Raw genomic sequence first — 15,476 nt, forward strand, 5'->3', positions numbered from 1 at the left:
CCTTTTCCCCAACCCCATTCAGATTTCTTCTTCCTTGTGTTTTTTTTTTTCCCTTCCTCCCCCCAGTCCTTTCCTTTCCTTTTTTGTGTCCTTATGACAAGGTATTTAGCAGAATTTTCAGATGTGTTGGAATCTGACAGGCCATGTTGTGAGCACTACTGCAATGGTCTCAAACATGTGACCTCTGAGCAATCAGCCATACACCTTAGTGCCCATGCCACCCCAGCCCCTCTTTCCTTCAGTAACAAAACAAGACATGCAGCTGCTCTCTGATGAGGGCTAAGGTCTCTAGTGATCTTCCCCAGTCCAATCCATCCTGCAGCTGGGAAGCATGATGACTGTGCACCTGAGCTGGCTCTAATTTCACCAATGCTGTGATATCAATAGCAGTGAAGACATAGCCTCAGAGGCTCCCATGTGGGCTGTACAAGCCTGCCCTGGACCATGTGCCCTTACAGGGATGGCTAGTCTGTGGTAAACTGCCTATTGGTAACCTAGCTAGGTTTAATCTAGTTTAAGTAAATCTATGTATGTGGTGAACCCATCTAGGAGTACAGTGGAGGCACAGTCTAAGCAGAGCTTCTAACCTCCCAACAATTATATTCTGATTGAAATAATGGGTGAGCTGTCAAAAAAATAAAGGCTGAGATTTGGGGAGGGATATAGAATGCCAATTAATTTGGGTGCCCAAATCCCTTAGGCAGCTTTGAAAATCTCAGGAATTTACATTAGAGATCTCAGGAACACGTCACTCCACTATGTCACAGTGGAAAAGGTATGGTATCAAGGTGACACCTGCAGGTGAAAAGGCTGGGATCGACTGGAAGGAAGTTCAACACTGTCCTCATATCAGAAGGGGGAAGCAGCAGATATAACCCAGTATTAGTCATTCCCCATCAGCAATCCATTACCACAGAATACTAGCAGTTGAAACTGGGAGAGTTTGTTTTGACCAGTGGTTACCATCCTGAAAAACCAGGAGAGTTCACACCAAGGTCAAAGAATGCTCTGAAAAATTCACAGCCCATGCCAGCATGAATTCATTCAATTTTATTGACAGTAGAAAGTCAGGACATTATCTTGGTTTCCTCTGATTAGAATAACTGGGGGTCTCAGGTCTTGTGAGAGGGTTTCTAGCCAGGCCATGTAGAGAGAGCTGGGATATCGACCTTTCCTGGCTATGGGCAAGGCTCTGGAAAAGAGAAGAAAAATGAGAGAGATAAGATGAAAGATTAAAGAAGGGAAGGAGCAGGGGGAAAACCTAACAACACTGCATCTAATTTTTGCCCTGGATCATCATTAGTCCCTCTTTGCAGAGGGTACATGCATTCACAGGTAACAAGAAAAGCAGACACCCCAACATTTTTAAAAGAACACTAGAGAACACTATGAAGTTTCCAAATTCAAGCACTCAAAAGACAGAAGATGTTAGAATTAAGCTGGGTTGTGTGTAGCTTTGACCAATTCTGCTCCATACCTTCCTAGTTCTGTCTCTTCCCTCCCTTGTCTCTTTTTCTCAGTCTTTTCTTCCAGCTGTCCAGCATATTCTCTCTCTCTCAAAGCACCTCTCCAGTGCAGCTCCCTTTTCCCAATCCCTGCTTTTTTTGTCCCCTGGTTTTTATTTGGTCTCCCTCTATATTTACATCAGACAGCTGCTAATCCAGGTTGTTACCAGTAAGTAATAATATACTGTGCTACTTTATTGCAGCAGACTGCCATTTGCTTTGTAGCAGGAGAGCACAGGCAACTTGGACCTGCCCACATTCTCCTGCTACCCTGGACAGGGGCTTCTAGGGCTTGAGGGGCTTGGTCATGTGCACCGCATGAATTCCTATGCAGAATCAGGCCCAGCTTTCCTCACTTCCAAAGATGCACCCCCAGCAATCTCTGGGGGTTGTCTCTGGAAAAAGAGTCGGGGTTCCCCTCTTCCGGAGACTCACCCCAGAGATTGCCAGGGGAGCATCTCTGGAAGTGGGGAAAGCTAGGACACTTTGGTGTGGTCCCAGGGCTGGGGCCACCAGTCAGCTGATTGGGAACCCCAGAGATTGCCAGGGACACATCTCTGGAAGTGGGGAACATGTTGCCTGTTGTTCTGCAGCATCAATGGATAAGATAATGGGCAGTCCTTAGCCACTCTGCAGGGAAGAGTGGCTGCACTTGACCTTTATACACACACCTGAAAATAGGAGCTTGTAATGGACACTGAGTGGCAAGCTTAAAATGAATCTGTGGTTCCACATGTGGCTGCGAGGTGGCACAAAAATATAAGCTGTGGGGAGGGTTTCATGCTGTCAGATGAGAGCTCTAAAAATCAGTGCACCAAAAATCAAAAGGAAGTTTCCTGAAGGCAGGAGAGTCTGCTCACTGCTTGGATACCAGCAGCTCTGAGCATCCTGGGTCAGACTCAGGACTACTGATGCCTGGAGTACTGGAGAAGTGGTTTCAGTGAAAGACTGCCTGAGCGACCACTGATGCAGGTGCCTGCTTGTTTCTTGATGGCCCTGGAAATGCATCTTCCAACGCTGCACATGGCAGACATTATGGGCCAGATTCTCGTTATGGGCCAACTCCCAGCCCTTTTGCATCACTTCAGAGGTGAAACAAGAACCAGAGTGGGCACCCTTCCCCATCTGGGAGTTCTTTTAGCATGTGGCAATCCTCTGGCAAAGCCTGGAATAGTTTGCTCCTACACAGTCCCCTCACACCACCCTGGCAGGAGTTATGCAACTGATGTGCATGTTAAAAATCATAGTTATCTGCATGACTGTAGATACTGAAGAGAAAGTAGGACCCTGTGTATGGTGCTACATTGTACACAGTTGGTATATGTTGATGCAATCTTGAATGTACATGTCACCTATTCCCAACTGGAAGCTGGCTCCTTATTAACCATTACAAACTGGGATAGTTCAGAGCAGCCTCAAGGCTACTCTAAAATTCTGCTAGAACTGTGGTCATGTGGAGCCAGCCTAATAACCAAGGAGCTGGTCTTGATGGTCTCTCCTCCCCTCTGGGAACAACAGAATATCTGGCCCTCTACTTGCCAATTATACTGCTAGATAAGCTATTTGATAACCTGTTAGATAAGCCAGTTTGCACAATTAGGCTTGGCTCCAGACTACTGTTTTTATCTTTTAATGTACAAAAATATCTAAAGTTTATGGCAATATGCTACATCAATGGTCCTGTGACCTATATCTTATACCAGCATCATTATATCATTCTAGAATACCGTGGTATTTTTGTAAAGGATCCTCTGGGGAGACTGCAGGGAAAGGGGGCACCTTTTATAGAAGACAAATTAGTGTCCAGGTAGTAGACACTATGTGGAAGGGAAAACACTAAAGGGACTATTTCCTTTGGAAAATATCTCAGAAGAGAAAGAAACTATATAAAAACCGATTTTCTTCAGAGGATCATATTCAAGTCAGATTCAATATGGCTCCAGGGAATCTTGCTGCTCAATTTTTGGGACTACTGTTACTTACATGGCTATGAGAGCTGCATCCTGGGACTAATCCAGCAAGATCTCATTGAGTCTCACTTGGCAAAGAGACTAAGGAGCAAAGAGGAAGAATTTACAACAGCACAAAATTACTCCAGCCAGGTTCACCTGGACTGTACATGCACTTTCCTCCCATGCAGATCCAATGCAACACCCTGAGAAATCAGTGGGAGCCATTCTGTTGATTTCTGTGGGTTTGGAATCAGGCCCCTGGGATACATAGCAGATCTGTAGCAGTTTGCCAAAAGATGGGAAGATCTTTGAAATTTAGAACTGTCCTACAGTTATTCAGCTACAGGTGAGCAGCAATCTTATCTTGGTTATGCTTGTTGGTAGAGATGCCAAAGTACCTGCCAGTACTGATGCTGCCTCACATCAGCCCACCTCTTCTTCTAAATGTCTTTCTCCAGCTGAACATACCACCTTCTTTTATCCCTGTTGACAGTTCTTTCATTCCCCTTCAGTCCTTACCTTACCGTTTCACCTATTGAATCAGCAGACTGAAACATATTTGTAGCCTATTCTGCTATTCATAGCAATACTGTTTGTAAAAGTCTGTGTTGAAGAATGGCAGCACTTCTGTGGACATCAGTGCATCCAGGCATGAGCCCTGGTGGCCCCCAGGTCACACAGGGCCCATTAGGACCACAAGGATTTGAACCTAGAGAATCTGAGCCAGCAGGCAGAGGCTAAGTCCTCAGCACCACCAGGCAGCAGGTCAGACACTAGCCCCAGCCCAGCCTGGTCCCTCCCATGAGGACACTGGTGAGGAACAAGGCAACCAGGGGGAAACTATAGGAACTGCAAGTCCCTGACTGAGGGGCTATAAAACACCTCCTATTTCCTGTGGGACTTGTCCCAGAAATATCACTCGTGTGTGCTTCCTGGACCTCTGACTTGCTCCTGCCTGACTCTTGCCTCACTGCTGCCTTGTTCCTTTTTCATTCTGCCTGATTCCAGCCTTGCCAAAGTCCCTGCCCCTGCCTTGTTTGGACCCCCCCAGCTCCGATCTACCACCTGCCCTGAATATGGTACCACCTCAGCCCTTGGCCAGATGACTTGGACTACAAGAGATACCTAGTGTGACCCCAGCCTGCTTCCGGTAACTCACTAAGTGACTGCCCGGTCAATCCTGACAGGGTCCGCTCCTTGAGATGATGAAACCTATTGACTTCTTGTCCTTTCTGTAGGAAAGGAGCATGTTCAGTGACTTACAGGCACTGTTAAGCATCTAGCAGGACCAGAACTGCACAGATTTCCTGAAAGCAAGGAGATTTTCCTGCTTACACCATGTTACCATGGTCCTTCTCACTGCACAGTCCTCCAGTGGGACTCAATTAAGGGCTCACATTGATTGATTACAAGTCTGTTCCCCATAAACAGTGTGAAGGTGCAGCTTCTATAGCACAAGCAGGGTGCAAGCGTCACAGAGGGAAATGGTGAAGATGCTATGGGAAAATTCCCTGAGTCAGGGTGTGGCTCTCCCCTACAGGATTGATGAACATGAGAGGGGCTTGGCAGCTCTGTTGATTCTGGTCTGATTGCAGTCCCTGAAAATAAGAGCTCATCACTGCTGACTGATGCCTATGGTGATATCACACCCATTTCCCCTTGGCCTTCCTCATAGCCTCCCTAGGAGATAGAAATCATGCAGGAGGTTGAGAGTTTTCTGTACAAGGATTCCCAAGCATTTCAGTGCCCCAGGCTGGGGAAAGCAGTTGCAGTAGGAGCAGTGGCTGGAATGTTCCTACTTTCACTCTGTTCTTATTAACCTCCTCGTCAGAAATCTTCCAAGGGCAGTCCTGCCTCATGTCATTCACTGCCACCTCATCTTTAAAACCATCATTGAGCCTGAAAGGGGCGATCAGCTCCTCAAATCTCCGGATGCTGCAAAGAGGTAAATGGCATCATGGGACTGGAGCTTGCTTTTGGTTCAACACACACAGTGATGCCACAAATGCACACACCCCTGTCACACCTCGACGGTGAAATAGAACATGGAAGGGCAATGACATACTCTTCAGGGTGTGGCTTCTGATTGATGTCTGGCAGGATGTGCATCTCATGGAACCCAAGTCGGAATTTGGTCAACAGAAAGATGATTCTGGAAGGCAAAAAAAAGAGACCTTAATTTTAATGTGGTCTTCTTATTCTTCCTCCTTATTTACTGACAGCTTCTGAAACTTTCTCAGTCATCCAAAAATCTACTAAGAGTCAAGGGGTGTAGTGAGGCCTCAGCAGGGACTCAGGGAATCTGAGATCTACTCCCACTTCTGCCACTGCTGGTCCACTGGTGATCTTGGACAAATTATTTCACTTCTCAGTGCCTCCTTTCCACATCTGAAAGCTAAAGATAATGATACTGGTCCCCTCTGTAAAGCCCTTAGAGATCTTCTGATAAGAAGGGCTGCATAAGAGCTTGGCATTACTATCACAAATAGCTTTCAACATCTTACAGACCCAGCCTGTAAACACTGGGCCTAGCATCTACTACTCTTTTCTGTTCAGTGGTCTATTGAAGTTCAGTCAAGAGACTTTTCTAGGTAGTGTTATTAGGGTCATGGTCAACACAATACATCAGAACACAAGGTTCCTTGGGTGAATTTGATATCTTTTATTAGACCAACCCAAATAGTTGGAGAATAGTTATTAAGCAAGCTTTCGGGTTCAAAAACCCTTTGTCAGGCTCAGGAAGCTGCAGCAGTCAGTGTGTGCTCTTCCTGGATGGAATGAAAAGTAAAGAAGCCAGGGGCTGGGCTGGGCTGGGGAGTCAGTTGCCAGGCAGATTATAATGTATCAAAAATCCAATGTCTATGTTTAGTCCATGATCTCTAGTATCCAGCAGGTTGATGAAATGGAGCTCATAGGCTCGCTCGTCTCTGGGATGTGTTGTGTAAATTTCCCTTGAGGATCAGGACTGAGAGATTGGAGAGAGAGTGGCCCTCCTGTGAGAAACGTGCCCCCACCGGCAATTGGGTGTTTCTGTCTTTGATGGATTTCCGGTGTGCATTCATTCTGGTGTACAGTTGTTGTTTGGTCTCTCCTACGTATCTTCCATCAGGGCATTTAGTGCATTGGATGAGGTATTCCTTTTGGTGTGTTCTGGCTTGAGGAAGTTTGCTTCTGGTGATGAGGTTGGCGAGGTTCGGTGCTTGTTTGAAGGCTAGGATGGGTGGTTCTGGGAAGATCTTTTTAAGAATAGGGTCTCTTTCTAGTATGGGTTGCAATTTTTTGCAGATTTTCCGTACAGGTTCAAGGGATGGGTGATAGGTCATAACCAGTGGTATGCGAGTTGTGCCATGACAAGAAACGAGACGAGCCTATGAGCTCCATTTCATCAACCTGCTGGATACTAGAGATCATGGACTAAACATAGACATTGGATTTTTGATACATTATAATCTGCCCGGCAACTGACTCCCCTCCCCAGCCCAGCCCAGCCCAGCCCAGCCCAGCCCCTGGCTTGTTTACTTTTCGTTCCATCCAGGAAGAGCGCACACCAACTGCTGCAGCTTCCTGAGCCTGACAAAGGGTTTTTGAACCCGAAAGCTTGCTTAATAACTATTCTCCAACTATTTGGGTTGGTCTAATAAAAGATATCAAATTCACCCAAGGAACCTTGTCTGCCTATGTCCTTAGACCGACATGGCTACAACCTAAACCCCTACATCAGAACACAGCACTAACGAGGGGAATGTCCCACTTTTCTTATTCTGACCCATTGATTATTTAGTGAGGTTACTAAATTATCACTTTTCCTCTAGAGCAGTGACTGCACAGTAACATCCAGCTACTTCTCCAATTACTGCTGCTAGCCCTATATTCACTTTCCATAATCTTGTGATTCACCAAAGTCAGGCCTCTTATTAGAAATTTAATTTCTGTGTTTTTAGCATTGTGTAAAACATTTGCATTTTTTATTCTCAGCTCCACTCAAGAACAATGAAAAAAATAAACATACACATGGAGTCACATCCTGAGCATAGCTACATTGGCCAGAATAGAATTCTGCTGCTTTGCACCAGCTGATGATCTATGCTATATTACGTGCCAAAAATATCATTGTAAAAAAGGATTAAAGAAAAATAAAATCTTCTGAATTGCTTAAATTGAGGACAAGAGCATTTGGTCAACAGAAATATTCGTGTTTTAACTCTCCAAAGACTAAATTAAATTTGTAAAATAGCCCAACCCATGGGAAAGAGAGCAGGTTTTGTTTTCTATAGGCCCTGCCTGGACATGTCTGGAGTCTGCAAAAGTGCTTGCCATTTTGCAGGGCTCGGTTACTGCAGCATGGTATGGAAGAGATGTGTAGATTGAGCTCTTCCTGGAGACTTGCCTTTTGTTTTTTCATTTGTTATGTCCCATTATCTAAAATGACAGCTGTTTAGGCTGAATACAAAGTGTGGATCCAAAATCCACTGAAATTGACAGGAAGACTCTTGCTGATATTATCAGGCTATGGATCAGGCCATTTGTGATTGGAAAAATCATAACAGAAGTGGTTTGATGACTGCACGAACAGGTTTGATGACTGCTCATTATAATACTTATGCCTTCCTCTCTTCATCCATCCTGTTGATATGCCCTCCAACAAACACCCGGATTTTGCACTTGCCCCACCGCTTCTTGTGACTGAGAAGATACAGAAGCAGGAGCGTCAGACCTGCCGCAGGGGAGAGCACAGGGATTGTCACTTATGTCTGGAGACTAAGCATGTATTTAGTATTCTAAATCCCAGAGATGGAGATGACCCTCAGTGCTCACCAGCCCCTTGTCTTGTCAATGAGAGGTTGCTCCTCATGGTACATTTTCTAGTGTATTCTCCATTCTAGCTCTGAAAGTCCCCAGCATGTCATTCTGTCTAATCTTCTTGTTTCAGTTATTCCCAGAAATGAAGGCAAAGCAGGTCCCCTTTCTTAAAAGAATTTCTCTCTCCCTTTTATGGAGTATCCCTTTGGATCCTGCTTCAGCCCTAATTTGTCCTGAAGGAGACTCTATAAACAGACCAGGAAAATGAGAGAAAAGATCATTTAGCATTTAAGATACTACTCTAGGACTCTGAAATCCTGGATTCAATTCCTGGCTATGAACTTGGGCAAGACACTTGAGTTCGCTATGCCTTGGCTCACTTTCTATAAAATGGGGGTAATAGCTCTGACCTAATTCAGAGGCACATTTCAAGGCAGTCAGACACTATGGCAACAAGGGACATGTGTAAATAAACACTTTACAGGAAAGTGTTCTACTCAGAAATGTCTTTTTCCTCAGAAGATTCCTACTATGGGTCTATTAGAATAATGTTCCTTACTGCTAGAAGGCTAGTTCAGTGATGGGGCGGGGGGCTTTGGTCTTCCACAAAATGGGCACAGGGTAGGGTACAAGGTAGACAAACACTTGTCTAAGATTATTTAGACAAGGAAGATCCTGCCTTGAGCAGGGGGCTGGACCAGATGGCCGCCTGAGGTCCCTTCCAGACCTGCTTTTCTATGATTCTGTGATTCTAATTGGAGCTGAAGGGGTCAAAGGAGAGCTTGGTCTTCATGTCCAGCCAATTCTTTTGTGTGTCTGTTCAGACTGCTGGTAAAAGTGCCAATTAGTACCAGAGAAGTTTGATGAAGGACACCCATCCAGGAAGAATTAGACCAAGACCAGCTTCGTTATTACTGCATGAATCAAACTCGGTTAAGCAATCCAGAAGGTTAAAATAAAGACCCCAAACTATCCAATGCCTCTGTGGCATGCCTCTAATCCATGCAGAGAAGGTTTCTCAATCTCAGCAGGGATAAGAACATAATCATTGAATCAGTTTGCTGCTACATTTAGCAACTTTCTATTGGGCTACAATCATTTCAGTGAGAGGGATGTCATTGTCTCCACTTAGGAAAGCTTCAGTTTGAAGGGAACAAGATCTGGTTCAGAGATGAGCTGGAACAGTTAGCAGCAAATCTGTTTTCAGTAGCACAGTTACTAATATGAGCAAGGAGAATGGAAGCCTTCTAGGTCTCAGGTGTTTTGGGGAACTGAGCACCAACTAACTGAACTACCATTTACTTGTGTTTATTTTGCAAAACATACTCTTACCCCTGGAACTTCAGAGACCTAGAGCTCTGAAAAATGCATCAGATTCAACCTTTACACAAAGTAAGCTTTTTCTCTGGTATCAACAACACTTCATTATGTTGCAACAGCCTATAATTAACTTGCCATAGAGACATAACATGATGGGCATCAATGAACAACGTTCCTCAGTAATGAAGACTCCATTTGTGCCTGAAGACTAAGAAGCTGCATGTCTAAAATCATCAGTTACAAATGAATGCATTTCCAAATAGTATTATTCCTCAGCATCACTTGCTACAAAATCAGTCACACCATGTCGGGTGAATGAAAACCATGAAGACTAGCACTAGAAAGGCAACCTAAAAGAGGTTCAAATGACTGTGAATAATATGAAAAACATTACATGGAAAGACTACTGCCCTGTTATCATGGAAAGGGAAGATTTTGCTAAGAAAGTTTTTCAAAGATGTCTAAGAGAATTAGGTGTCCAAATCCTGCTGATTCTCAATGAGAGCTGTATCTCCAACTCCCTGAGGTTCCTTTGAATATCCTAGCCAAGGTCACATTGGCCAAGGATCTGATGGAACTTAACAGCAGTCCAGAAGCAGTGGCTGACAATGACTGCATGGGCAGTGCTGAGGACTTCCACCCTGCAATAAGTTAGAAATGAATGGGCAGGAACAATAGTGAGTAGACCTTGACCCAAATATCCTGGTGAGGAATGGATGCATAGGGAGTTATCAGAGCAGAAGAGACTATCGTCCTACTGTGGCTTGAGACCAGTGAGGGGACCGAGCCTTCAAAAAATCAGTCACATGCATGAACTGAATGGAGGGGAGAAAAGAGTGGTAAGAGAAACCCTTTCAAATGTATGTACATTCTGGGTGTGTATTAATTAAAAGTCAACAGTTACCTCCATCATCAAAGAGCCAGTAGATGTCAATGGTCTTTTTGCCCTGTTCAGTTTGGAAGATGGTGCTTGCTTGCTCTTCTGCTACAAAGGCTTCTGGATCCACTAGAAAGTCAATAAGAACCCAAACCATGAAAATATCCTGGAATATGAACCAAAAAAGGCACCACTAAAGCCTTTCAGTGCTCTTCAGGCATTTTCATGTAGAGCTTTAAACATTCCCACTGCCTACACTGAAATCACAACTGAGCCATGTCTGGCAAATGTTAAATGTTAATCTAGTGTCTGTCTTAAAAGCAGCCAAACTCTATGGCTGAGCCAAAAGCCTTGATCTGAATGTCCCCAAACCTTGGAGAAAAAACAGATCTTGACCTTACTGTTTGGCTGGCACCTTTACCTACAATAGGACAAACCCAGCTCCCAGACCTGGGAACTCCACACTTAAGGAAAGTGCTGATCAGGATTTTGCAGCCAGGGCCATGTGTAACTAGCAACCAGGACCATTCAACTAGTTGACCCCCTGTGTGTCAGATCATCATTAATTTTCACTGCACACTGTAGCATGAGCCTTTCCTATCACAAAGATGAACCTCATTAGCACTGACATGTGCCCATTACAGTGGGTGCTGTGCCATTCGTTCCATTCTCTTTGGGGTCTTCTCTTGGATCAAATGCTGGGTTAACTATGAAAGAGGAAACAAAGAGAATAAAGTCAATGGGGATCAGATATTCATGAAAGACACCACAGTGGACATTTCTCTTCATTTAGAAAATTATTATGGCTCAATCCTAAGGACATTCAACTAATATTAATTAAAACTTATTTTAATTTTAGCTTTCTAACCAACACTAAACAGAAACACATAGCTTTAGTTTAAATATTCACAGCTCAAGAAGCAACATTCAATTCATCTGCAAGCTGATCTTGAGGGAAATTCAGCCCTTTGCAGACAGCAAGCACAAGGAATAGGCACCACTAAAGTCTTGCTTTGATCCCTGGATTTTGTATCAACCCTTTACCCAGTGGTGAATTCCAGAAGACAGAAGCTAGCTTCCATACACAGACAGATGGACAGATAAAGCCTGCTTTGGCTGGCACCAGGAGCACATGTGCACTTTGAAGATTTATACAAACACACACATACACATATACACATATAGTGTGTGTATGGGTACATGCACTTCTGTAAAGGCAGAAGGATCTCTGTTATTTCAAGTTGTTTTGTTTTTTTTAAAGAAATTTTTCATGTTCCAAGCCAAATCAGTCAAATCAAGTCCATATCCTTAAATCAATCCAGAACCATAAGTGGCCCTAAAACCAGCAAACATCCTGCATCCCTACCAGAGGCTTCAGATACTTCCAAAGTCTTTTGGCAGACATCCTACATGCAGTCCCAAGCCTGGTGGCTTGGGGCTCAGATGCCCCCAAGTTTCGCCCGCCCTCAGCCATATGGCCATAGGAGCAAGCTAGGGAGGAACCTCCCATTTCCATGAAGTGGGCTTTAAGCTCCAACACCTCAGCGGGTACTAAACCACACAAGAAGAACAGTTATCCCTGGGAACACTTAAGGAAAACTGCCTTAATGGACCCAGATACAGGGTGTTTATAATTTTAGCCCTATTATTTCAAGTGCATACATGAAGTAGGTCTGCTGTTCACTACAGGTGAAATTTGCCCCTGTGCAGAACTGCCCATGCACCATTTGAGTGACTCTTAGTTGGTGCTGTGCTAGCCCCCTGCGTAAGGCTGCATTTCACCTCAGGAATCAGTTGCATAATGAATGACAATAATTTCTCAGTCTGTTTCCTTTCACTGTTGGTTGGGGATGTGGTGTGTCCCAGCTCCCTGCAGAGGGTTCAGGATTGAGAGTATGGTCAGGGGTAGAAAGGTAAGAAAGGTTTATTGACTTAATAAAAACACAACTACACGTAGTATACTAAGACTGATAATGACAGACGATAATAATTTGCATCAGCAACTTATCGGCAGTCCCCTCTGACGCCTGATGTACGACAAGTTCTCTTTCTACAAAGCTCAGCAAAGTCAGGCGTCCCCGATCAGCGCTGTCTGAGAGGTACTGGGAAGAACCCTGGCATTCAGCCCTTGGACTCCTCGAGATCCACGGGCCCACTGAATCCAGGTCAACAGCTAATTTGTAGTTCCTGTCACAGAGCTGTATCTTCCTTCTAAATGATTATGTGCTAGCCAATTTATAACTTCTGAGCTATGCTGATAACTTACAGCCATTCAGATTCTTTTTACTTCAACTGTCCTTAGACTGACCAATAGCAATACAAGTCTTGCATTCTTCTGATAAGGTTAATTTTAACTATGCCACAGGGCCTACCATCACTTCTATAAGGCTTTGCTAAATTTACTAGACTTTATACTACATACAAGGCCTCACTACATCTTAGACTTTAATTAGGCTCTTAGCAACAACATATAGCTTAATATCTGAACAAATGACAAAAAAACACTTGGTCTAATCTTCATAGAGCCTTCAGCAAGCACCTTTATCACACAGACATAATTTTCAGTTGTCACAGTGGTGATAGATTAAAACAGGAGTGTCAAACTCACCTTGCCCCACAAGCCAGATAAGTGGTGTGAGTCTGGCCCCACAGGCCAGATCAGGCCCCCTCCTACCCACATGCCAAATTCAGCGCACACAGTCCCTACTCCAGCCAGTCCGCAACTGCACCACACATAGTGCAGGTGCAAGGCCAGTCCAGGATATGTGCAGCATACAGAACCTGCTTCAGCCTGCCTGACACTCATGTTGCTTGGGGTACCCACCCCAGAGAGCCTTGGGGAGACACTGTATACAGCACGTCCCAGACTGGCTGGAGCAGGCACATATCCGAAACAAGCCCAGGAGCACCACATGTGGTGTATGTCCCGGACCAGCTGGGGGGTGTGCTGCATGCTTCATGGGCCCCAGGCCTGCCAGAGCAGCCATGGTACATGGCATGTGTCCCAGGCCCTGTGCAGGGAGCCAGTCTGGCGTGAACCACATGCCATGTGGGAGTCAACTCCAGTCCCAGGGGCGGCACTGGGTGTTCGATGGTGGGGTTCTGGGGCCCAGCTCCAGCCTACAAGCCATATATTTGACATCCTAGCTTAAAAGAAAACCCATGCAGGCAGGCTGATTTGAACCACTTAGCTGTGAAGGTTAATGCCATGTAACAGTTAATGAAGAGCAGGAGGTGAGAAGTCACATGCTCAGTCAAAGTGCTGAAAGAAATTTCAGGAGGCAGAAGGAATCTGGCCATTGCCGGTCAAAGGTCTGCATGGAAGTCAGGAACAGCAATAGAAACCATGCTCTTCATCTGCAAAGCTGATTCAGTTTGACTTACTGAATCATCCGTCCAACTAAAGGGCTAGCGTGCACATCCCAAACTGACTGGCCTCAAGACTAAGCATCTAAACATATCCCCCTGGGAGACTTTTGTGTAATTCCTGCTTCAGGTGTAGCTGCAATAGACACTAAACCTGCAGGTGTAGCTGCAATAGACACTTCCTGTGAGCCTGCATCAGTCTGGAAATATTAAGCCCTTCCTTCGTTCTCATTAAGCACACTCCATGCTTGAAGTCAAAGGCATCACTGGAAGGAAAGAAAGCAGGTTTAATACTGACCCAGTTGCATTGCATGGGATGACAGGAGATGCAAAGAAGCCATCCATTTCACTCAGTATCCTGACCATCTCACAGATAGTAGAAGAGAGGTCACAAGCAGAATGGAATAATTCTGACTGGGCAAAGACACCAGGCATCCATTACAAGGCCACAGGTTGGCTGTTTCCTGTCTAAAATCAGGAAAAAGCTTCCTAGCCAGAGTGAAGCAGCTTTAAAAAAATCACAGGTAGCTACACAGCTGGAAAGGATGTGCGCACATTTGTCAGAATTCACCTAACCAAATGCCTCCTGACAGGAATATGAAGGGTTTTTCAACTTGGACATGTGTAGGTAAGTCACCTTTGAAGAAAAGTTGGCAGGTCAAAAAAACAACATGTGGAATTGGAGCTATTCTAATGCCTCATCCACACAAGACTGTTGAAACAGCCATGGAACAGCTGTTGCTCTACCAGCTCCTGGAAGAACTATATACCCTGAGAGACCCCACAAGGGCTACAGACTGGGCCTAGTTATGTGCTGGATACTGGAAAAGTCTGTGTTTGTGGTAGTAGAACACATGAAAAAGACACCCATATTAAGGAGTGGTTAACACTTGCCTATGAAGTTACTATAGGTACAGCCTACCAAATTAGCCTGACCTCTGAGCTGTCCCAGTGAGGAATTCCCAGTAACCAGAATATCCAAATAAATGAATTGGCAGAATCTGTGACCAAGTGAATTATCCCCAGCACAAAGACTAGGTGACCAGCTTTTCCACTCCAGCCATGGAGCAACACCAGAACTAGTTTGGTCTCAGACTGCAAAGGCTCCCCCTGCCCGGTGACTGTGCTTCCTCTCCACAAGGGAAGCATGTTCACAGCCTGTGGATCTCCACAAGCCATCATGGGCTGCCAGACACAGAATGCTTGAGGTAATGGAACTGCCCCGCTCCCACTGCACACTGGATCCTCTCTGTTGCTGGAGAGGATGAGCGGGATTAGGCAAGGCAGCAAGATAGATAGTGAAGGACAGTGGTGTCTCGGACGGCCAGGGCTGACTCGAGTTACGCTCGTACGTCAGGGCGGGCTGGTGAATGGAGAGGCAGACACAACTTATTGGTTGCAACTTTACTCACGCCGCTTGCAATCACGACGCAGGTGGTCCGGTTGTCGGAACAACCACACGAGTTGTTCCAGCTGGCGGGGCCCAAGCCAGTTAATCCGTCCACAATTCGAAGCCGGCGGGGAAAGGGGTACGTCTGGGGTTGCGCTCGGCGACGGGAAGAAAGATCGATAGGTGATCAGTCTATCAATCAGCAGCCGCAAGTCAGATAACTTCAGAGGCACTCTGCAGCGTGCTCAAAGCTCTTCGACTTGGGC

The 15,476-nt window shown here is 45.3% G+C and overlaps 1 protein-coding gene across 1 annotated transcript in view; it reads right to left on the minus strand.

Moving 5' to 3' along the window:
• Window positions 1-1,050: 1,050 nt before the first annotated feature.
• Window positions 1,051-15,476, minus strand: part of SLC12A3 (solute carrier family 12 member 3) — a 55,422-nt gene continuing 40,996 nt past the window's right edge. Inside the window, 8 exon segments of the mRNA XM_006039503.1 lie at window positions 1,051-1,192; window positions 3,489-3,556; window positions 5,257-5,392; window positions 5,523-5,609; window positions 8,060-8,171; window positions 10,482-10,583; window positions 11,084-11,161; window positions 13,998-14,086. Coding sequence (XP_006039565.1) covers window positions 1,051-1,192; window positions 3,489-3,556; window positions 5,257-5,392; window positions 5,523-5,609; window positions 8,060-8,171; window positions 10,482-10,583; window positions 11,084-11,161; window positions 13,998-14,086 — 814 coding nt within the window.

Source organism: Alligator sinensis, unplaced genomic scaffold (assembly GCF_000455745.1).
Source record: "Alligator sinensis unplaced genomic scaffold, ASM45574v1 scaffold1000_1, whole genome shotgun sequence".
In the NCBI taxonomy this organism is placed as follows: domain Eukaryota; kingdom Metazoa; phylum Chordata; order Crocodylia; family Alligatoridae; genus Alligator; species Alligator sinensis.